General features: G+C 39.0%; 1 protein-coding gene across 2 annotated transcripts in view; it reads left to right on the top strand.

The window, feature by feature from the left end:
- The window catches only part of FANCC (FA complementation group C), a 206,777-nt gene extending 189,091 nt beyond the window's left edge, over nt 1-17,686 (top strand). Inside the window, exons 13-15 of one of the 2 annotated variants that reach the window (XM_020971701.2) lie at nt 1,368-1,542; nt 6,214-6,414; nt 14,147-17,686. In XM_020971701.2, the coding sequence (XP_020827360.1) occupies nt 1,368-1,542; nt 6,214-6,414; nt 14,147-14,308 (538 nt within the window). In that variant the 3' untranslated portion in view covers nt 14,309-17,686. The remainder of the gene's footprint in view (nt 1-1,367; nt 1,543-6,213; nt 6,415-14,146) is intronic. The other variant, XM_020971702.2, reaches the window with a different exon arrangement.
- Nucleotides 17,687-23,053: the final 5,367 nt, after the last annotated feature.

The following is a 23,053-nucleotide window of genomic DNA, read 5'->3' as shown; positions in this document are numbered from 1 at the left end:
AGGATAATGCATTTAGTGGGTAGGAGGAGCTAGAAGAAGCAGCAAAGGAGGCAAATAACCAGAAAAATAAAAAACAAAAGACTTAGGAGAGTCTATGTCACAAAAGGAAAGAGGGGTTGGCAATCAACAATGCCAAGTGCATCATAAAGTTCAAGGATCAGAAAATGCTGTTGGATTTATTGTTTAGTCAAGTATTCGTGTGTCACCTTTGAGAGAACAGTTTCAGGGTAGTGGTAGGGGCAGACACCAGATTACAAAGAGTCAATGAATGAAAGCGTGCTGAGAAAGTACAGAAATGAGCGCCAGCTATTCTTTTGAGAACTCAGGCAATGAAGAGGAGAGGACCTCAGGGTACAGGAGATGAGCCTCTTTGTAGACAGAAGGAAAGGAATGAGTGAAGAGAGAAAGATTAAGGAAAGAAGAGATAATTGATGCAACAAGATTGTGGAGGAGACCAAAGGGAAGGGATTATGAACATAAATGGATTAGATTTGAAAAGGAGGAGGGCCACTTCTTCCTCTAAGACCAGAGGAGAGGATAAAAAAGATTTTGAGGCAAAGATGAGGAGAAGATGAGGAAGCTCAAATTGGACAATCTCAGTCTTAGTAAAGTAGGAGTTAAGGTGATGTGCTAAGAGGAAGAAGGACATGGTGAGATTGAACAGATTAGAAAAGGTTTGAAATGGGCTTTGTGAAGTTACAGAATAAAGACTCTTCCTACTAAGGATAAATAAAAGGATTTCAGAGAAACAGACTTTTCTGTCCACTCTGGCTACAAAATCAGTGCTGCCCTAACATGGCAACAGTGCCTCCAGAACATCTGCCATTGTCACTGAACGACCAGGGTAGCTGTTTTCTGGACTCCATCTGGATTGCGTGAATCTTCTTTCTCATTGTATAGGTGCTTAGCCAGCTGGAAGGCAGACGTGTACAAATAGGGAGACCTCATTCCCATCCATGGCTCAGAGCAGTTAGATAGCTCTATCTATCTACAGGTGCTATGTACAGATTTTAATTTCACAACATTTCTGTTCATCATGAAAAGAAAATCCTTTTTCAGAGTCCATGCACAATCATGAAGTCTCTGAAGGTTAAAAATTAGTAAGTACTTAATGGAAATTGTGTGTGGAGTTCCCAAGAAAAAGTATTTTTGAGAACTGTCCCTTTGAATGCCTTGGATTGGGAACGAGCTGGCACTGTTAGTTGTTTACTCAAGACTAAACAGGTCTGCCCCTTGAGTGATGGTCCTTAGAACTTCAGTGAGTGAGTAGAACATAAGGCACTTCTACAAACAATAAGTTAACTTTAAGAACTAAGGGGGGGGGGGGGGAACTTGCACAGCTGCCATGTATCTTGATTCTTTTCCAGATCCTGTGGAAATCTCTTTGAGCACTGGTTTTTATTTATTCATTTTGGAGAATGGGCCGATATTGCTGCTGAGGAATTACTGATGTTGAGAGCTGAATCCCCTGCAGCCTTGCTGTGGCTTTTGGCTTTCTACTATAACCCATGTGATCGAAATCAAAAGAGGACTCAGACAATGGTGGGTGGCAGAATTGCCTTAGTAGTATTCAGACTCAGGGCTTGAGGGAAATGGTGTTTCTGTAGGAAATAGCCAAAAAATGAATGTGATATTTACTGAAATGTCATGGTTTTATCCAAGGTCTGCCTAGATTCTGTTGTTGTTGTTGTTGTTGAGTTGTTCGGGGTTTTTGGGGGGGAGTTTTTTGTTTTTTTTTTCTTTTTGGTGAGGCATTCAGGGTTGCCCAAGGTCACACAGCTAGTAAGTGTCAAGAGTCTGAGGCCACATTTTAACTCAGGTCCTTGTGACTCCAAGGGCTGATATTCTATCCACTGCGTCACCTAGCTGCCACCCTTCCACTGTTTGGGGGGGGGGGGCGGAGCTCGAGGCAATCAGGTTTAAGTGGCTTAACCAGGATCACACAGCTAGGAAGTGTCAAGTGTTTACAGCCAAATTTTCTAGGTTCTTGCTGTGGCCATTTTGGTGATATTTAAGTGTTGCTGTCTTCCCTCCCGCCCACCCCTCAATGTGTAAGCTATTCCTGCCTGACTTCTTTTTTTCTGTCCCTAAAACTGGCCCAAGGAGCAAGATTTTCTTAAAAGACACTAGGAATTCTTCAGGGACATAATAAAGATGAGGTATAGTCTTTGTGTCCTCATATGCCTTTTAAAAAACTTATCTTAGTTATCTCATATTTATGCTTATCTTATTTTTCCTTTTTTTTTAATATTTAAGTCACAGAATATCAGAATTGTAAGACAGAAATTTTTTAGAAAACTTATTTGTGCTAAATTCTTGGGGTATATAGACAGCCAGCCCCAGCCTTGAAGGAGCCTACATTCTGATGGGGAAAGACAGCTTATAAAGGAAAAGTGGAATAGGGGACAACAGCATAGTATGGAGATGGCCAGAAAGTGACATGGAGGGCAGGCTCCCAACAAGATACTATGAAAGCCTGAGACCTGGACTCCAAGATTATAGTTATTGATCAACCATTCCAACCCCCTAATTTATTGACTCAAAACATTGACTCATGAAAGGGAAATTACTCGCTTAAGCTCATAGATTGAGTTAGTGGTAGAACAAGGTCTGAAACCCAAATTCTCAGGGTAGAACATCAGTCACATTATGGCAATAATTTCCATTTATACAGTGGTGGTCTTTCTCACTTGTTCTCACTTTATAATAGAGTATTCTAGTCCCAAAGCTTTGGTTTGGGGCACGTTGAAGTCACTGTTCTTCCCAGATCATAGCAATGCTAATTTTGATAATTAAAGGGTAATCTGCAGAGATGGAAGGGTCTTTAGATAGATATCAATACCCAAATATGGGTTTAAGTTATGATCATTTCTTCCCATGGCAATCATGATTCTTAAAACAATGTTCAATATTTTAAAAAAAGAAACTGGTACCAATTTTTGACTTTTTCTTAGTCAAAATTCTCTCCATACAGCAGGGCAGAGAAACAAACAGGACTAACATACCATTATCTGTGTTAGTATTTGCTATTTTTAAGCAACAGAAAAGACAAAGCAGGTGCTTTGCTCAACACTCAAGGAAACCTCCTTTACTAAAATTTGCATAGAAACATCAGCAGAAGAAAATTCTGATAGTTTCAGTTAAAGTGATATAAGCCTGTGAATAAGTGTCAGGAAGAGAGGTATCAGTACCTTTAATGAAGGCATTACTGCCTTTATTATACAATATGATACAAAGTAACTATCATCTTTGACACAGTTAATCAGTGTAATGCTTACTGATACCATACTCAGGAAACCACAGAGTTCCTTTTCAGAAACAGTGTGTTAACTATCATGTGATTGCTTTAGTTTCTAGTTCTAAAAAAGGGTTGTAACCTGAGGATCTGTTTACTGATTGAAAAAACCAGTCCAGGCCTCAAACAGACACAGGCTGCTTGTCAGAGAGATGAGGCAGATGAATAGGATTCAAGTATGATGCCCTTTTACAATAACACTGTGCCTGACTAGACTCACAGGAACACACATTTAGATCTGGGAAAGTCCTTGGTAGTCATCTAATCCAACCTCATCTTTTTATTTTAAAAAGTTATCCACTTGACAAACATCAACAAACATGAATATTGCCTTATATTAAACAAGAACAGAAAAAAATAGAAGATTGTATATGACACTCTGAATCTCTTTTTACAAACAGTTTGGATTTTTTAAAGGAAACATTCAGTTTAACATACTAGCTCCGGCAGTGCCTTGCTCTCCACTTCCTTCTGCTCTCTTATGTGTATATTTTTTAATGTTTCATTGATGCTTAATTTCATCCTTTTCTTTTTCTATTCTTTTTTCTTCTTCACTATATTACTAACCCCCTTCACTCCTGTAACTCTCCCTTCTCTCTCAGAAACGCTGTTCTTTGTAACAAATAAGTATAATCTAGCAAATAAAACCCCACAAATCGGCTATGTCTGATAGTGTATGTACTTCTAGTCCATCCTTTCTCTTTCAAAAGGTGAAAAGCCTGCTTCATTCATTCATCACCATTCTTTTGAAGTCATGATTGGTCAGTGCATTGATCAGAATTAATTTTTCCCTTACGGTGCTGTAGGTTGTATAGAAATTGTGCTCATTCTGCTCCCTTCACTCTGCATCAATTCATGTAAATCCTCCCAGGTTTCTCTAAATCCATCCCTTTCATGATTTCTTATTGTAAAAAAAATATTCTGTCGCATTCAAAACTATTCTTTCTTCAGTCATTCTTCAGCTGATGGGCAACCTCTTCCAACCCCATGTTTTTACAGAAGATGAAACTAAGGCAGGGAAGGTTAAGTGATGCCCAAGATCAAATCGGTAGCAAGTGGCAAAGATGGGCTAAGACCTCAGGTTCTCTGATTCCATATCCAATTCTCTTTGACTATCTGCTTAAAGTGTATATATACCGTGGAGAAAAAGTGGGAGATATGACAGCAACAGGTAAGTTTACTTAGCAGTTTATATAATTGAAACATGTCTCTTTTTATCTGAGATCTTAACAGTAGGGATTTTATAAGTACTCACTATTGCTGTAAATCCTAAAGCCTTAGCTGTTGTGTCTTTGTCAAAGTGTGCTTCAGAGAGCTACGAGTTCAGAATTAGAGGAATTTGGCACTCAGAGCACATTTTGTGACATGCTCTCCCCTTACTACCACCACCATCCCTTCTTGCCAAGTCATTTTCACCCTTCTGTACCAGCTTTCCTAGTGGAAAGTTTCCCCCTTTCTCCGTCCGTTGATCTCATCTCATTTCATTAAAACAGTAGTCTCCATTGGTAATTCCGAATCTAAAAAGAATCAAGATCCTCATGTATTTTCACCTTTAAGTGATTCATTCCCTCCTGTAGAAAAATTTGTTTGAAAGTCTATGGTAGCAGTTTATAGCAGCACAGTACATTGTGGGGGTAGGGGGTTGTGGAACAGTATCTAGGTAACTTGTCAGGCCTGCTAGTGAGGAAGAAGAAAGGGACATCCATCCTGGGGGAAAAAATGAAATTGCAACAGGAGTCAGGAACAAAGTGGGATAAGAAAACAAAGAAATGTTTTAAATCTAAAGTTGTTGCAGACACATAGATAGCCTAGAAGCCCCTGAATGCAAAACTGAGAAGATTTACAGTAGGGAGGTTATGACAGAGAGAAGATAGTGAGAGCACAGCAAGTGAGAAGAGGTAATAATCAAAGTCCAAAGTTCTCTTGGGGTCAGGCCTGGGCCAACAGAAGAGCATTTCATAGTTTCTCACGGTCTTGTATGGTGTCAAAATGACTTCAGACAACACCCCTCGTGTTTTGGTGTTTGTGACAGTCCTCATCAAGGGAGGTCTGTCTTTCCAACAACAACAACAAAAATTGACTCTTTCGAACTACATAAAATTAGTCATGGGAATTCTCAGCCCAGGATGAAGTATTCTTTAGAGCACTGGTTGAAGATAGTTCTTCCAGGATCCCTTTGGCATTTCAGAGTCATATCTTTAAATTTGTGTCTTGTTTTCCATTCACAACTTGATCTGGTTTTTTTTGTTGCAAGCATAAATCCCAGCATGAAATTTGTATTTCTTTCTCTCTTGCAATCACTGCTTGCAATCTTGAAAGTTTCCCATTATTGTGCTGACTCTTGAAGCCCTTTTTGTCCTGTAAAATATGTATTTAACTTTCAAAACACATGTATTAACCATTCTGAAGTACAAACTAAAACTTGTGCAGATGGTCTAAACAAGCTGGCAAAACACAAAAAAAGAAAAACCTGCACTGTTATCAGAGTGTTTGATCAGAGAAGGAGGTCAGATGGAATGGGGCTTTAATTGATTTGTAGCTGTGATTCTAAAGTGAGTCTTCTGTTCTTTTTCCCACAATGTAAAAATCTCACTGCATTCTGCTAAGACTTTCTTCCTTTCCTTTCATTACAAAAAAAAAAAAGGTTAAATCTTGGCATGATGCCCTGACTGCTTAGTGTGCAAGAGCAAAGAAGTCAAGAAATTTCCATTCTGCCAATTTAGGCTTGTGTGGGGGAAGCATTATGTAAACTCAGACACGCATTGTTTCTTCCTGTCCTCCTCATATTTTAGTTCTTTTGATTTTATAGTGAGGGGTTCTTCAAACAACTTTGGTTGCCTAGTACTGAACAGATCCTAGAAACAGGATTCAGGCTTGCTTGTCTTTGCATTGTTAATCTTTGTAATTGCTCTCACCAGGTAGATGCAAGAGAAGCGCATGGGTGCATCATGAAACTTTTCAGCAGAACTCCCCTCTCAGTGAAAGATCTGCAGGCTGTGGCTGGTGAGAGCAGTGAGGCAGATACAAGACATCCTTATATTCAACGATTAATGAGGCACCTCCTTCTAAATTTCCTGCTGTTGTCTCCTGAAGGACATAAGATTGCCCAAGAATTCATTGTAAGTATCTCCTTTTTTTTTTTTTTTTTGGCCTTCTAGTTCTTGGTTGCCAATCCAGGGAATGGCACCATGGATTTAGAGCTGGAAAGGACCCCAGAGACCAAACAGAAGAGCCATAGTCCATCCCCCATCAAGAATGGCACCCAGCTGAAGAACACTGTGCTGTCCAAGTAGCCTTCTCGAAGAAAGAGGGCTTCTAAGAGGACATTTAGTCACAAAGTGTTCATCTTGCCATTCACTGTATTGGTCTAGCTCTTTATTATCACAAAGAAATAATTTTATGAATCTTGGACTTGCAGCTTAAAGAACAGGCCAAAGTAAAGCAGAGATCACAATGCCATATAATTAAATGGTGACTACAAAGAGTTACATAGATTCTTCTTCCTAGCATTAGGAATAAACTTTTAGGAAGTTATTTTTCTAGGGTCCTTGGCAGTATCAGAAGAATCCACTCTGAAACTAAAACCTTATTCTTGTCTACCCTTATATCTCAACTTTGGCATCTCCCTTAAGAGTTCCAGGCCTAGAGGTGCCTATAGAAAATCTTGCATATAGGCTTGCAGAAAACCCAAGAGCAAAACCTCTTTTTCTCCTTCTTTCTCTGTTGTACATCATCCTTAGGAGGGCCCAGCTTCTACTAAAATTTGGTTTCTGGAACACTTTGAATTTCTTTGTGAATGTGGTATGCCTCATTTGCTTCCAGAATAATTAAAGGCAGGAAAACTCTTTTTGGTTAGAGCTTGAAAATATATAAAAAGCTAGGCAGCTTCCAAATATCTCACTAGCTATCTGTGAGTCATAACAGTTGCTTGAGCCTAGTATCAGCGTAAGGTGTGGGACTCTATTCATACTCATATAAGGTTTTCACTCTCTCAAAAAAAGTGCTGAACATGCTTCTGGAAGCAGTGGAAGAAGATGGGAGCCCAGTGGAGCAGCCATTAGCTAAGGGGGTATAGACTTTGTTTTAAGGAAAGATAGACTGGAAAAAGGAAAATTAGAGATACCAAGGGAGGAAGGATAGTGGCAACCGGAGGTGATGCTCCAGTGAGGGTTTTAAAATGTTATGAAACTCTTAGAAAAAAAAAGAGAAATTGTAAAATGCCAAGAACAATATTTTTTTCACAATAGATAAGTCACAGTGTTGTTGACCAACTTGATTAGTTGGTGTGTCTCTAGTTCCAGTTGTCATCTAACGCTATGTCAGAGATGGACTAAATCAGCTATCATTTAGTGTGGCCAATCCATGTATCCAGCCCTTCTTTCTCCTGGAGCTCCAGTACCATCTTTCCCAAATGCCTGCTAGATATCTCCAACCATGCATCCCGTGTGCATCTCGTCTCAGTCTGTCAAAAATAGAACTCATTTATCTTTCCCCCTAAACCCTTCCTTGCTCCTACCTATTCACCATCTCACTCCTCAATCTTCTCTCCATTCACACGATCACCCCCCTAATTTAGACTCTCATCACATTTCAATTTGAGCATTGCAGGAGTTTGCAAATTGACTTCCCTGCATCCATTCCCTCTCTCTAATCCATCCACTACATAGATGTCAGATACATTTGTAAAGCACTGGTGTGGCCATGTTCCTAAAACTTCACTGGCTCCCTATTGCCTCTAGGATAAAATATAAACTTCTCTGTTGGGCATTTAAAGCTCTCTACAATCTGACTTTTTGGAGGCAGCTGGGTTGCACAGTGGCTAGCGCACCAGACTCATCTTCCTTAGTTCGAATCTGGCCTCAGATACTTCCTAGCTGTGGGACCCTGGGCAAGTCCCTTAACCCTATTTGCCTCAGTTTCTTCATCTGTAAAATGAGCTGGAGAAAGAAATGGCAAATCACTACTGCATCTCTGCTAAGAAAACCCTAGATGGGGTCACAAAGAGTTGGATACAACTGAAAAACTACTGATCATGAACAATCTGGCTTCAGCATATCTTTTTACCTTCCAGGGCTCTGCGTTTTTTTCCATACTAATTGTACATTACTACATCTGATGTATACTATGTTCCAAGCAAACTGGCCTACATTCTGTTCCTTTTACATGACATTCTGTCACCTACCTCCTTACCTATGCCTCCTGGAATCCTTAGTCCCCCTCTTAAAGCATGCCTCCTCATCTTACCAACTCAAGTCCTACCTGTTACAGGCCTCTTCTGATCCTCTTGACTATCCCCTCTTATTCCTGGCTTCTGCTCCCCCCCATGACACACCATAATTGCTCTGTATTTCATTTATTTAATTATTCACTTGTTTGTTCATTCATTTATTTATGCATGTGTATGATTACTCTCATACACATAAAATAAAGCACAACCTCCTTGAGGACAGGGAATGTTTCATTTTTGTTTAAATATAATCCTTTTTGAAAGTAGGAAAAATCAGGATGTTTTTTAGACATTTGTAATGTACAAAGTTCTGCACCTCCAAAGTGTGATGATTTCAATTTTACAAGAATTTATATACAAGGTGCAAAGAAGGATACAATAAGAAAAACATCTTCAGTTTAGACTTAAGAATACATTTAAATAGGGTCATTTTGTTATGTAACATCTAATAGACTGCAGTTCCCCCATTTTTTTAGTTCGTTGGTTTTAAATTGGCTAAACTATAAAGTACTTACAAGTGATTTTAAAATTTACCGTATGAAACCTCCAAGTGTGAACAGGAATGTCTAAGCTGTACCTTAAATAAAAGGTAAAGAAAAATCTGTTCAATAAAACGAGAAAAGGAATATGTGGCCAAGGGTAAAAGCTGAAAAAACAAGAGACAGTTTGAGGGAATTTTGAGGGAGAAAGGCGTTTATCTGAACCTTGTGCCAGAAGGATGGCTTCTCTGTGCTCCTTCCAGTTACTTGACTTCATATTGCCATGGCCTTAAGAGGTCAAAAGAGAGAAGCAGGAGCCCACATTGGCAGCTCATGGGCAGCAGGAACACTGGCTCTGATTGGTCTTTGTTACCTCTTACCTTTGTAGGCCAAATTCATTTTCTGCTGAGAGTGAGCTCATAGATGATATAGCATACCCCCACAGTTCAGTGGGGCCCCCCCTACAGCTTTTGCAGTGTTCCAGATAGGGAATCTTAGTTACCAGGATCTGCCTACCTGGCCCCCCCTCCCCCCATCATATGTATAATCCCTAGTTAATTAGTAGACAATATAGCTTTCTAGCCTTCTTCAAAGTTAGATATTACATTTTCTATCTTCCTAACATCTCCAGTATTTTAAATTACGTAAATTAAGATTTGAGTATCACAGAACCTTGGGGGGTTGGCAAGGGGAGGCCTTCCTTTCAGCAACTTATGTTGCTTCTTAGGAACACAGACATTTACTGACAAGTGAATGGCTGCTGCTTTTCTTTTCATTTTTTCTTTTTCTCTTTTCTTATAAACAAAATTCATTCAGCTCATTTTTTTTTATAAATCAACAAGGAAGCATATTAGAAGGCTTTGTCAGCATTTTCATTGTTTGTTCCTCTGACTTCCATTTCCACGCCTGTCGGCATCTGTTAGAAGCAACACTAGCCTTGCAAGAACTCGCCTGCAGGCCTTGTTGCTTATGTAGAAAATATCAGCACAAGGCATTTCCTCCTCTCTGCTCTCTTTGTCCCTTTCATTCCTCCAGGGAAACACACATCCTCTACTGTACTCCTAATCCCTGCCACCCATGGGAATGGGAGAACAGGCCCACAATTTGACCTCAGTTCTCCTAAGGGTCAGGGATAACATGGGAGTTTTATTAGGCCTTGGATTGGGCAGTATTCCATTGATCATGTCCTGCTGTGGTGACACAGTATGGGAGAAAGGGACAGAAAAAGAGCACATAAGAAAAATACATAGAACGCTGCTTTAGTTTTTTTTACTACATTTATATGTTAATGACTGGAGGGTGGAGGGAGAGGATCCACTTTATTGAAGCTTCCACGGCAAAATTCAGCCTTGTGTAGAAGCTCTTGTCAGAAGTTGTTGTAATAGAAGAGCCCTACACTTCAATTATATTCTGAAATTTGCTATTTTCAATAAGCAGCTCATTCCCATAGAAAAGAATTCAGTTCTAACTATAAATTAATGCTGCTAAGCTAACTCTGAGACTGATGGAAAGCAGTAACTCAGTGGAAAATCCCAGTGTATCCTCATTAAATTTAATAAATCAGGTCAGTTGGAAAGAATATATTCACTGAAGATAATAGAGAAGTTCATTAAATGATAAAAAGCCGATATTTCTCTTCATGCCTTGGCTTCTGAAACTAACAAAACAAATATGCGTCCTAAACAGCTGGGTGCCACCTGGGCATCTTGTTGCTCATCACAGTAGGGCAGGCCTTCTGGATGCCATCCATACAGATGTTCTGAAAACCAACTTTATTGTTACCAGCATTTGAAATTAGGCTTTGCAACAATGTCTGAACTGACATATCAGAGGCAGCCTGAGTAATGCAACTAAATATAATTGATAAAGGAATTCCTAGGTAAACATTTCATAAGTCCCTATGACCAGGTTTTCTAGTGACATCCTGTAAGATCATGCAGATCTTTTCTGGGTGCTGCTCATTCCAAGTAGCAGGTGGTTACCAGCTGGGTTGCTCCACAAACAGGGTAGGTGTATTATTAATGTGTATGTCAGCCAGAGCTAGGACATTCTAAGCCTGAAGAAGCCAGAGCTTCATGTTAGAGCTTTTTTATTTTCATTTAAATGGGAATCTAGGACGATTCTGACCAGACTGAGGGCTCCTCTGATCCATTCCGGCTCTAGCTTCTGAGTTTAATTGAACATGCAGTCTTGTGGGATGTGGAAGGGAAGCACTAAACACACACCACTGAACATGAGGGACATGATTTGTGTGATAGAAGTGGCAAGCAGGAGATCAAATGCCTCCTTGTGGAACAGCCAGAGCCTGATTTTGGATCTGTTTCATCCTAAGAGCATTCAGTTCCTTCCTAAATTAGATCCCTGAAAAGTCAACCATCTGAATCTTCCCTTAGAGTAGGAATCAGTTATCTCTCTGTGGGATATTCTGATCTTGCAGGTGAATAACGTCTTCTTCATGGCTCATTTGTATGCTCTATACAACCTTTGTCATATTTTAGAATTTGTTAAACCCTAAACAACTTGCCTCTACTCTTCCTCTCTTCTGTACACACTCTGAGCTCTCTCAGCCTCTTTCATACTGCTTCACAAGTTCAGTCGATCCAGGATCATTTTATTCTTGCCTTAGTCTTTTTTAGTTTGTCTGAGCTTTGTCCCTCGTTGCCCTGTCTTCATTCCCACCCATACTTTCGATGTCTCTGACTTTTCATTCTCTCTCCTCTCTCACCTTTTTACCTCTTGGCTCTCTAGCTACTTTTGCCACATCCTTCTCCTTTGGCTAAAAAGTCTTTGGCTGGTCCTTTTGCTTATGCATCCACTTTGCTGCTTTCTCTCTGTTCTGTCGTTTTTGTCTTCTGCTAAATGCTAGAGGTGTGAGGAAAGGCCCAAGATGGTTCTTGCTCACCGTCTAATGAGGTAATGAATAGTGTACAAAGAAGCTACGCGCAGGATAAGTAGGAGATATTCAGCACAGGGAAAGCACTAGAATTACAGATGACCAGGAAAGGCTTCCTGGAGGAGGGATAACTTTAGCTGGGACTTGAAGGAAGCCAGGAGTGGAGATGATGGGGGAGAGCACTCCAGGCATGTAGGCACAGCCAGTGAAAATGCCTGAAGTCGAGAGAGAGTGTCTTGTTGGAGGAACAGCCGGGAGGCCAGTGTCACTGGATTACAGTATAAAGAAGGAGTCAGGTTTAAAAAGTCTGGGAGGGTAGGAAGGGGCCAGGTTATAAAGGCTTTGAATGCCAAACGGAGCATTTTATATTTGATCCTGGAAGTCATAGGGAGTCAACTGGACCTTAGTGAGAGGACGATGGACTGGGGTGAGGTCCTTGTGGCAGAGAGACCGAACAGCAGGCTTTGACAGTACTTTCAGTGGAAGGTGATGAGGTCTGGTAGTGGCATTGTCAGAGGACAGAAGGAGACCTGTTTGTGAGAGGTTCCAAAGGCAGAAAGTGACAGGTCTTGGTAATTGAATATGGGCAGGGGGCAGGAATGAAAGAGAGTGAGGAGTCAAGAATGACACCCAAGTTACAAGTGTTGGCAAATGGAAGTATGGGTGGTATCCTTAACAGTAAAAGGAAAGTTAGGAAGAAGAGAGGGTTTGGGGGGAAAACATAATGAGGTCTGTTTTAGACATGTTGAGATTAAAATGTCTATGTGATATCCAGTTCAGGATGTCTAATGAGTAATTTGAAATGTGAAACTAGAAGTCAGCAGAAAGCAGATTTCCCATATCAAATGGTTGCAACGAATTAAAAATTCCTACTGAATCCTGAATCTTATAGCTCTGTCTCTTGCATGCATACTCAAGTGACAATGTTATTTAGACAGTTTTCATCATTAATATTCATTGCTGAAGCCTTCTCTTATGTCACTGTGCTCACTACACATTCTCAAGGATCATCACTGTAGAGCTAAAAAGATCTCAGGTAGAGCTGGTAGGGACCCAGAGGTCACTGAGGCCAGCCTGTTATTGTTCAGAGGAAACTGAATCAGAGAAAAGCTAAGTGACCTTCCTAAGATCCCATAGATAGTCAGTGGCAGAGGTGGGATTGAACCCAAGTCCTCTGACTCTGGTCCAGTGTTATTTTCACTATACTATACTATGCTTTCTGTATACCACTGAGCACACCGCAACTTTCACTCCTTATTCTCCCCATGTGAAGAGGCACCAGACTTTGCCAGGTAGACGTGGTAACAGCAGCAGCTGCTCTCTTCTTTCCCACCATCCACACCCTTGCCCTGCTGCCCCTGAAGTTGAAGGGCCAGAGAAAGAGGCAGCCGTAAGACCCAGAGTCGTGATGGAGAGGATGCTGTGCCAGGTTTCTGTGACTGAGAATATAATTGTACAAAATATCACATATAGAAATCGGTCTTTTTCAAACCCAGGACTCCACATTATATTCCTGTGTCTAGAAATCGTGTACTCCCAATAATCTCCCCCACAGCTGAGTTTTTATTTTCTGTCTTTCTTCCTTTCTTTCTTTTGTGTGTGTATGTGTTTCCCCCACTAATTGACATAGGAAAATGCTTTCAGGCACAAACAGAGCTAGTTAGTCCTCTGGGCTCTATTACATAGAATAAACATTTCTGTGTTTCTTGTTTCCCAGATAGTTAGCGTGTTAGAAATCTTGGACATGTCTTAAGACATGACCACAGGTGAGTCATTAGCCTAAAAATATCATATTTAAGGCTGCTTGGAAGTAGACAGAATTTTCCCTTCTACTTTCAATATTTTCCCCTTCTTGCCTATGTTTGAACTTTAAAGCAAGGCAACCACACATTCATCTGGCTTTACCATTGCAGCTATTCCAAGTGCTTATAACAGAAATTCCATCAAACTTTTTCTCTTAGAACGTTCCTAATTTTTGTGTAGCCTTTTGTGAGACCAAAATGTTTCACAGCTAAAGCTTTCTATGGAAGAGGGTGATTATTAGGAAATGACTTCGCTAACTTTGTAATATTCCTGGGAGAACCGAGTTTCCTCATTTTAAAATCAAAATAAAGGAACAGAATCTTTTGCTGTGGGTTAATAAAATAGATTGCTGTTTTTTAGAGCTAGAAATAAATGCCTTAACTAGGTAAAAGATAGCTAATTTGTCCAGGAAAATTTTAAGTTGGCTCTCTGTTTTGCTTCTGTTTCAGACAACTCAAACTGATGAAATAGCCAATGAGTTTTTAAATCTCATTGCCCATACTACATACAGATGGCGTCGTCTTGGCATTGAAACCCTCAGGCCAGGAAAATTGGCAAGAGACCTCCTTCAAGAACTACAGTGTTACAGAACAAAAAGTGTATTGTTGTAATAATCTTATCACTATTGCCATCATTTTTTATATGTCAGTGTTTCCTCCATGTTTATAATACTAGTAAAAGGAGTTAAGGTTCATAAAGAGTTATGAGTCTAGAAAATCAATCAGTCAACCAGTATTTATGAAGCACTTACTGTGTGCCAGGCATTGTGGATACAGGTCCAAAGAATGAAGCTATCCTTTCTCCCATGTAGCCTAGACTCTACAGGGATGGGGGTGGGGGGCCAAGTCAAGGAGAGTGTGGGTGTGGGTGGGTGTAATACAAAAAGAATAAATAAAAATCTACAAAAGGTAGTTAAGACATGGTAGTTTGGGAGGGAGGACACCAGCAGTTAAAGAGATCAGGAAGGGCTTCATGTAGAAGGTGGTGCTTGAACTATGTCCCAAAGGAAGAGCAGGGCTCCATGGAGTAGAGGTAAAAGGGCAGGCAGCCTAGGCCCACTAGACAGTCAGAACAGAGGCATGGAGATGGAATCACATTCATGAGGAACAGAGAAAAGGCCAATCCAGTTATGACACAGAGGTCTAATGAGGCTGGAAATATAGGTTTGGGCCAACTTGTAGGACTTTAAAAGCCAAAGGAAAGAATTTACAATTTATGAACTAAAAGAAAATTTTTTTCTGTTAGAGGGGTGGGATGATAAATTGTTAAATGTAAGAGATGTTGTGAAAACAGCAATAAGATTTGGCAATTGATATGTGGGGTGAGGTGAAGTGAAGAGTCGGGATAATACCAAGATTAAGAACTTAGGAGGGTTTTGGGGAAAGGGAATGAGTTCAGTTTTGTACGTGTTTCTGGGATATCTCATTATTGAAGCTCAAGAAAGAGTCTTGAGGCTGGATAGAGAAATAGAAATAACATGCACACACAGTGTTGAGCCATTTACATAGAAGTGATAGTTAAGTGTGTCAGAAGTGATAAAGCTACCAAGAGAAAGATTACACAGAGAGAAAAAAGAGTGCCTAGGACAAAACCCTAGAGAATTCTTTTAATTAAGGGACATGAGGCTGATGATTAGCCAGCAGAGGAGAATAATGATCAGACAGGTAGGAGGAGAATTATGAAAAATTAACATAACAAAAAACCAGAGAGGAGAAAGTGTCCAATATGACACAGCCATCATTTGTGTCAAATGCAACAAATAAGTTGAGAAAAATAAGGAATGAAAAAATATCAGATTTGGCAATTGAAAGAACAGTGCTTTAAAAAATTAGGAAAAGAAGGGGGTCCTACCATATTCCTTCTATGATTCAAATATAGTCTTGATACCTAAATCAGGGAGATTTAAAACAAAGAAAGAAGACCAATATCCCTAATGTATGTTCAATCAATCCATAAACATTTATTAATCACCTACTGTGTGTCAGGCACTGTGCTAAGTGGTAGGATATAAAAATGGGAAAAGACAGTCTCTGCTTTCGAGGAGCTCACACAAAACTTTAAATAAAATATTAGCAAAGAGATTACAGCAATATATCACAAAGATTACACACTATGATCAGTTTGAATTTTTACCAGGAATGTAAGGTTAAAAAATTATTGACATAATAGACTTATTAATAAAATTCACGATTATATTAATAGATATAGAAAAGGGTTTTGACAAAATACAACACCTATTCCTATTTTAAAAAAAACACTAAAAAAATAGGAGCAAATGTACCTTTTCTTTAATGTGGTAATACCTATCTAAAGCCAAGAGCCAGCATCACCTGTAATGGGAATAAAGTAGGGGCCTTTCCAAATCAGGGGTAAAAGCAAGGATGTCTACTATCTTCACTACTGTTTGATGCAGTGCTAGAAATGCTAGCTTTAGCAGTAAGACAAATTTAGCACTTTTTGCAGTTAATGTGATGATTAACTTACAGAACTCTTAGAAGGTAAGCTAAAAATTGACACAATTACTGCAGCAAAACTGAAGGATTTAAAACTTATCCACATGAAGTATTAGCATTTCTGTATGATACTAATGAAACCCAACAGGAAGAGAAATAGAAAATCCATTTAAAATAACTATGAAATGTATAAAATACTTAAGAGTATATCTGCCCAGATACAAGTGGGAACTATATGAATACAACTACAAAATAATGTTTATGAAAACACAGACTTAAATAATTGAGGAAAAATAAATTGCTCATAGGTAGGCTGAACCAACATAATAAAAATGACAATACTATCTGAAGTTGTTTTTTTTTAACTTATTTAGTGCCATACCACATTATCAAAGGATTACTTTATAGAACTAGGAAAAAAAAACAATAATGAAATTGATCCAGAGGAACAAAATGTCAGAAATCTTGAAGGAAATGAGAAAAAAAAATTGAAAATGAAAGGAACCCAGCAATAATACCAGACACCAAATGATAGTACAAAGCAATAATTATCAATGCATTTGGTACCAGTTAAAAATAGGCTGATCAGTGGAACAAATTAGATACATAACATACAGAAGCAGATGAAACTGGTAGACTAGTATTTGTTAAACCCAAATATCCCAGCTACTGGTGTAAGAACTTACTATTGGACAAAAACTGCTGGGAAAACTGCAAAGCAGTCTGGCAGAAATTACATTTAGACTAACCTTCCACAGTGTATATAATAAGGTAAACTCCAAATGGATAAATGTCACCTAAAGGATGACATCAGAAATAAATCAGAAGATCAAGGAAGAAATTACCTTTCAGATCTACGGATAGGGGAGCAGTTCCTAATCAAACAGGGGATGGATAAGATAACAAGAAGAAATAGACAATTTTGATTACACAAAATTAAAAGGCCTTTTTAAAACGAAATCAGTGCAGCTAAAATTAGTCAATAAAAACATAGTCCCTGCCATCAAAGAGTTTACAATCTAATTAGGGAAAATGACACACAAAAGGTAGGAGTACCCATCCCTGGGGCATATGGAAAGTTCCAAAGAAGTCCAAAAACAATGTAGTTGTTGGGAAATGGGAAGAAAAACTGTTCTGAGCCCCCTCCTTAAATAGTGGCCCTAGAGCCCATTACCCTTCCCTCTAGTTGTAGACAACAGGCAGGTTTGATCTTGCAGTGTAATGAGATTTTTCCAGTGATGAGTTTTGTAGGGAAGGAAGGCATGATGGAGAACTCCAGAGAAGTCCAGAAGCAGAGTACCTGGTGGGGAATGTGGAGGAAAGTGGAGGGGAAAACAGAAAGAAAACTAGGGGGAGCGTTCTGGAGTCAGCTGGAGCCAGCTCAGGCAATCAGCTGTTAACATTTTGAGGGTGAACTTTTTTACACTTTGTAAATTGGCAAATGCTACAAATTAAAGTTGATTTATTGTTTTATTGATTGTACTTAAGCGATGGAAAAAATGTTAATGCAGATTAAACATAAAAGTGTTAAGCTTACTTTTTTTTTGAGAGAACCAGTCTTTAAAAAAATTCATCAATACAACCCTAGAAACCCAGAAACTGAGGGGAAAAATAATCTTTACAGAAGTTTTCCCTGATAAAGGTCTCATTTCCAAAATATATAAGGAGCTGGTTCAAATTTATAAGAATAAAGACCATTCCCCATTTGATAAATGGTTAAAGGATAAGAATAGGCTGTTGTCTAAGGAAGAAATTCAGGCTATCAATGATATGAAAAATCCTCTAAATCACTAATGAAAATAATACAGGTTAAAGCAATTCCAAAATTCCACCTCACTTATCAGATCGGCAAAGTTGACAAGGAAGGAAGAAAAGAAAGAGAGAGAAAGAAAAGAAGAAAGAAAGAAAGAAAGAAAGAAAGAAAGAAAGAAAGAAAGAAAGAAAGAAAGAAAGAAAGAAAGAAAGAAAGAAAGAAAGAAGAAAGAAAGAAAGAGAAAGAAAGAGAGAGAAAGAGAAGGAGAAAGAGAAAAAAAGAAAAAGACATGCTATTGGGGCTGCAGACAAACAGGCATTTTCAGTGTACTATTGGTACAGCTGTGAATTTGTGCTCTCATTCTAGATAGCACCTTAAACTCTGCTTAACAAATTACTAAACTCTGAATGTCCTTTGACCCAACAATACCACTACAAGGCCAATCTCCCACACCCTCAAAAAAAAAAATCAAAGAGGGAAAGGACTCCCTTATCAATAAACTCTAGTAGCTCCCTATCACCTCCAGGATCAAACAATCCTTTGTTTGACATTCAGAGCCTTTCATATCCTACCCCTTCCCACCTTTCCAGTCTTCTTACATCTTATCTGCCTTTCTACCCCCCACCCCTACCACTGTGTATTTTGCCATCTGGTGACACTGGCCTCCTTGCTGTTCCATTAACAAGACACTGCATCTCCTTCTGACTTCCTTTGAGTTCCAGCTAAAATCCCACATTCTAAAGGAAACTTTTCTCAATTTCTCAAAATTCTAGTACCTTCCCTCCCTTGATTATTTCTTAATTTATCCTACACGTAACTGATTTGTACATAGTTGTTTATATGTCGTCTGCCCCTATAGATTGTAAATTCTTTGAGGCAAGGGAATGTCTTTTGCCTTTCTTTGTATCCCTAGTGCTTAGCACAGTGCCTGGGACATAGTAGGCACTTTATAAATGCTTATTGACTGATAGGCAAAAAAAAAAAAGTATGCACCTCTTGTGTTGTCGAAGAACTTAAACTAAGAGGATACCCATTAATTAGGGAGGGCTGAATAAATTAAGATATATGAATATAATGGAATACTATTGTGCCATAAGATTTTATTCCAATCTAATTCATTAAGTTGTAAGCTCTTTGAAGGCAAGAGCTGTCCTTTTTTGTATTGTATCCCTACTACTTAAGTGTCTTGCATACTTATTAATTTTTTATTGACTGACCATAAGAAATAATAAAAGGGATAGTTTCAGAGAAACATGTGAAGACTCATAAACTTATGTAGAGTGAAGAAAAGCCAGGATAACAATTTATACATTAACAATATTGTGAAGACAAATGACTTTGAAAGATTTAAGAACTCAGGTCAATACTATGACCAGATATGGTTACAGAGGAATGATAATGAGACATGTTACCTACCCTGAGATATATGTGTGTGTGACAAAGACACACACATACACACATATTTGGAGAAAGAGGAATTTTTTTTTTGCTTGACTTCATAGTTGTAACAAAAGTTTTTCTTTTTTCCCCCAATGGAGTGGGGAAAGGTAGATGGAAAAGAAAGTAGATTTATATTAATTGAAAGAAAATTTCATTAAAAAAAAAAATAATGTCAAATCTAAGGATCTTCTACAGGAGCTGAGACCAGGAAATTCACAGGAATCAACAGAGGGACTAGGTCCAGGGTTGGTCAGAGTTCACAATTCCTAGGAATGTGAACATCTTCATTGTCTTAATTCCAATTCAGAACAGGTCATCAAGTCCCAATATTTCTTTTTATAATAAACTTAATTCATAGGAAGGTTAAGCACTGTCTACTAGTTCATAGCAGAAGTAGGCCTAGATAGGTTTCCCATTTTTTATTCTGTCTGACTTGAATTTAACCACTTAGTTAAAAGTAATTTATGTCATTCAGAAGTCCTATTTTTTTTCCTTTTGGAATGATACAAGAATAAATCTTTCACCAAACTTAGCCCACATCCCTTTCTTATTCTGACATTAGCTCACAACCTAATGTTCCCTTCCTTCCACTCTCAGACCTATACAAATTTCTCTGGGGAGTTTTGAAAAATGGAGGATTGCCTGCTTTGTTCACCTGAGTATCACAGTGACTGCCTACTAACCTCAGCAAATTCTGGGTCGGGATGAGCCTGATTCTACTGCAGCCAAACATCTTAAGTGGGCTTTCAGAATAATCAGCCTGCTTCCTGATGTAGGGCACCAGGGGCCTCTTTGCAAGTTAGGGAAGCATTCCTTCAGGCCGATGGTAAAATGGACAAGACAGTCATCAGTTTCTACAGAGACCACTTTACCCTGACCTGTATCCCACTGCTTAGTTGTACTACATTGTTGTTTATTAGCAGGTTTGTGTTTCTGGCCCTCATTTTCTGAGAAAAGATCTCATGTGGTGGGAGAAGCATGTTGGTAGTAACATAAGCATTTAGGAAAGTGAAAAATTGCAGTTTCTGTTTAAGGAGGGGACTGTGAAAAGATGTCAGTCCTATATATTACATTTGAGCCATTAGGCAAAATCAAACAGAAGAGACTGCTGTCCCTAGGTTACCCAGAGGAGGAGGAAAAACCCTGAAGAATTTGTCCAGTGGGAACAAATGTGAGGAATGTTCTTTCTCATAGAATCAGGAATCTAAAATTATTTTGCCTTCCAAGGAAGAAAGGAAAACAGTTTTTCATTTAGCTTCGCCCCCAAGCCTCCCTAGCTGGTTTTTTTAATGAAACTTTTCCTCTGACAATATTTTAGTGTTTATAATTTTCTTTTCAAAAATCTATTTCTTGATGGTATTGATCACTAAGCTATTGGGCATATATCAGATCATAAAGATATAATTAGGGATAGGGACTCAAGCTATAATTTCATTGATGTGACTAAGGAAACTTCCTCTACCAGGTGAGGCTAGCATCTTCTCTGCAACTTAAGAGTTGGCTAGATTACTGAGGGGTTAAAGTGACTTGTCCAGGTCACTTCAATGTCAGTTCTCTCACTACTCCGTACTGCCTTTCAAAGATATAATTATCTAAAAATAAATAGTCAATATGAAGCACTGTTATAATGTGCTGTTCCAAAAATTTGCTTATGCCTTGGGCCAAAAATCATATTATTTTGGGTTAGATGATGTATAATCCATCACTCTCTAATCCAAATTAAAGTGACTATATTCCTTGACCCTGTCATGCCAATGGTTCCTTTTGTATTTGAGTTTTAGGTGAAAGGACTAGTTTAACCAAGAATGAAATCTTAATCACGCCAGAATACAAAATATTCTGCCTCCTTGAAAGAGCTGAAAATTACATGGGTTTTGCACGAAAAAATGGTCAGTCAAATGTATGACATTCTTTTGGACCAGAACTCCTAGTACACAATAAGGACCCTGAGACCTAGAAGCAGCAGGAAAGAAAACAGGAGAGATATGACTTTTTAGACTCGTTTTTGTTGGCCCCTAAAGGAAAACGTCTTGCTTGCCTGTTCCAAAATAGGGTTACTGTTCAGAGATACTTTAAAGGAAAATAGCCCATAAGCGCCATCTGCAACTTTAAAAGGAGACATCTGCACTCACATTCCTTGAACTTTAGTCAGCATAGTAGTTATAAATCTTTGGTATTTTTATTGCTCATTCACACTGCTTATCTTATTTCTAACTTTAAAAATCAAGTTTTTCTCAAAAATGTTATTGGCTGCCATCAAATCTAGGTATATCAGAAGACAATGTGAGAGCCCATTGTTACAGAGGCTGCAGGAGTATCCCTACACGGGAAAAAATTACAGAGCCATGACCCCCATTTTCCTAAGTATAAATTTGAGTTATAAGTATGAAAGATGTGTGGGTCCATCTTCCACCTGAGATCATTATTCCCTCCCCCTCTCTACTTAGCAACTTGTTCTCTGTATCCTAGTGGGAAAAAAAAATCTGAAGATTTCTCTCTTTAACTTGTTGCACTTCATAGCCAAATCCAAGCATATTCAGCTAATCAAAACAGTATACTCTGATTCTTTTCCCTTAAATTAGCATTTGTCTTTTTTACATGAAAATCTCAGGTGCTATCAGATCCACCCTATCAGTGAATTCTAATACTAATTCTAACTTATTTTTTAAAGGAAAATGTTACAACACTTCAGCTTTTGAAGTTAAAAAGACCTTAGTATTTGGGGGGTCAAGAGATCATATAAGGCTCGTAGAATAAGAGCTGGAAATAGTTTTAGAGGTCATTGAATCCAACCTTGTTGTATTGATAAGGATCCTGAGGCCACACGGTCAGGAAGTGATGGAGTGGGGATTTCAACCCAGGTCTTCCCAGCTTCAAATCCTGTCTGTTGTGCCATGCTGCCTACCTGCTGAATCCAAGCGAGTTAGCATGCACTTGTTGGAGCTGCCAGTCTTTTAAATGGAAATGGAACTAATTGCCCTTCCCTTAAAAACATTATTCCCAAACTTCTCTGCACAGTTTCCTCTCCGCGGAGTTGTTGCTATATCTCAAAGGAGAAGGAAGGAAGAGGCTGGTGAATTTGAGAAAGGCAGTCTCAGCTTTGTTGCTATTGTGGCTATGAGGATGTTACTGCTTTCTGGGTTGTGTAGTTGCTGCCTAATTAAGGATGATTATCTGACAAATTCAACTCTTACCTTTCTTTACCAAATTAAAAAAAAAACACCTCCTTAATCAGTGTTTTTAATATGGCTGGAAAGCATCCAAGGGGCTCCGCTTAGAAAAATTAGGGACAGGAGGACAGCAAAGAATGTTTCGGAAAACAAACCACAGCACACTCCCGATCCCCCTTGTGTGCCCCTAAACAAAAGCCAGGAAATAATTAAGACCTCAAATGTTGCCATCATGTTCTGCTGCTATGTAAGGACTTTACCCTTGGGTGAGCAGTCTCCGGAAGAATCTGGCCATCAATGCTCTCGTGCCCAGGTAAGTAATAAGGATGTGCAGTCCTATGATAGTGGGGAAAGGGGGTGAGAACCAAGAATATTTAACTGTTTGCCCTGCTTCCCCCTCCCCGACTATTAGACTTTTTTTTTTTTTTGGCAATTGGGGTTAAGCGACTTGCCCAGGATCACACAGCTAGTTAGTGTCAAGTGTTTGGTCTGAGGCCGGATTTGAACTCAGGTACTCCTGACTTCAGGGCCAGTGCTTTT

This window comes from Phascolarctos cinereus, unplaced genomic scaffold (genome assembly GCF_003287225.1).
Source record: "Phascolarctos cinereus isolate Bilbo 61053 unplaced genomic scaffold, phaCin_HiC Scaffold_4;HRSCAF=312, whole genome shotgun sequence".
Lineage (NCBI taxonomy): Eukaryota > Metazoa > Chordata > Mammalia > Diprotodontia > Phascolarctidae > Phascolarctos > Phascolarctos cinereus.
This window is presented reverse-complemented; position numbering and strand designations above follow the sequence as displayed.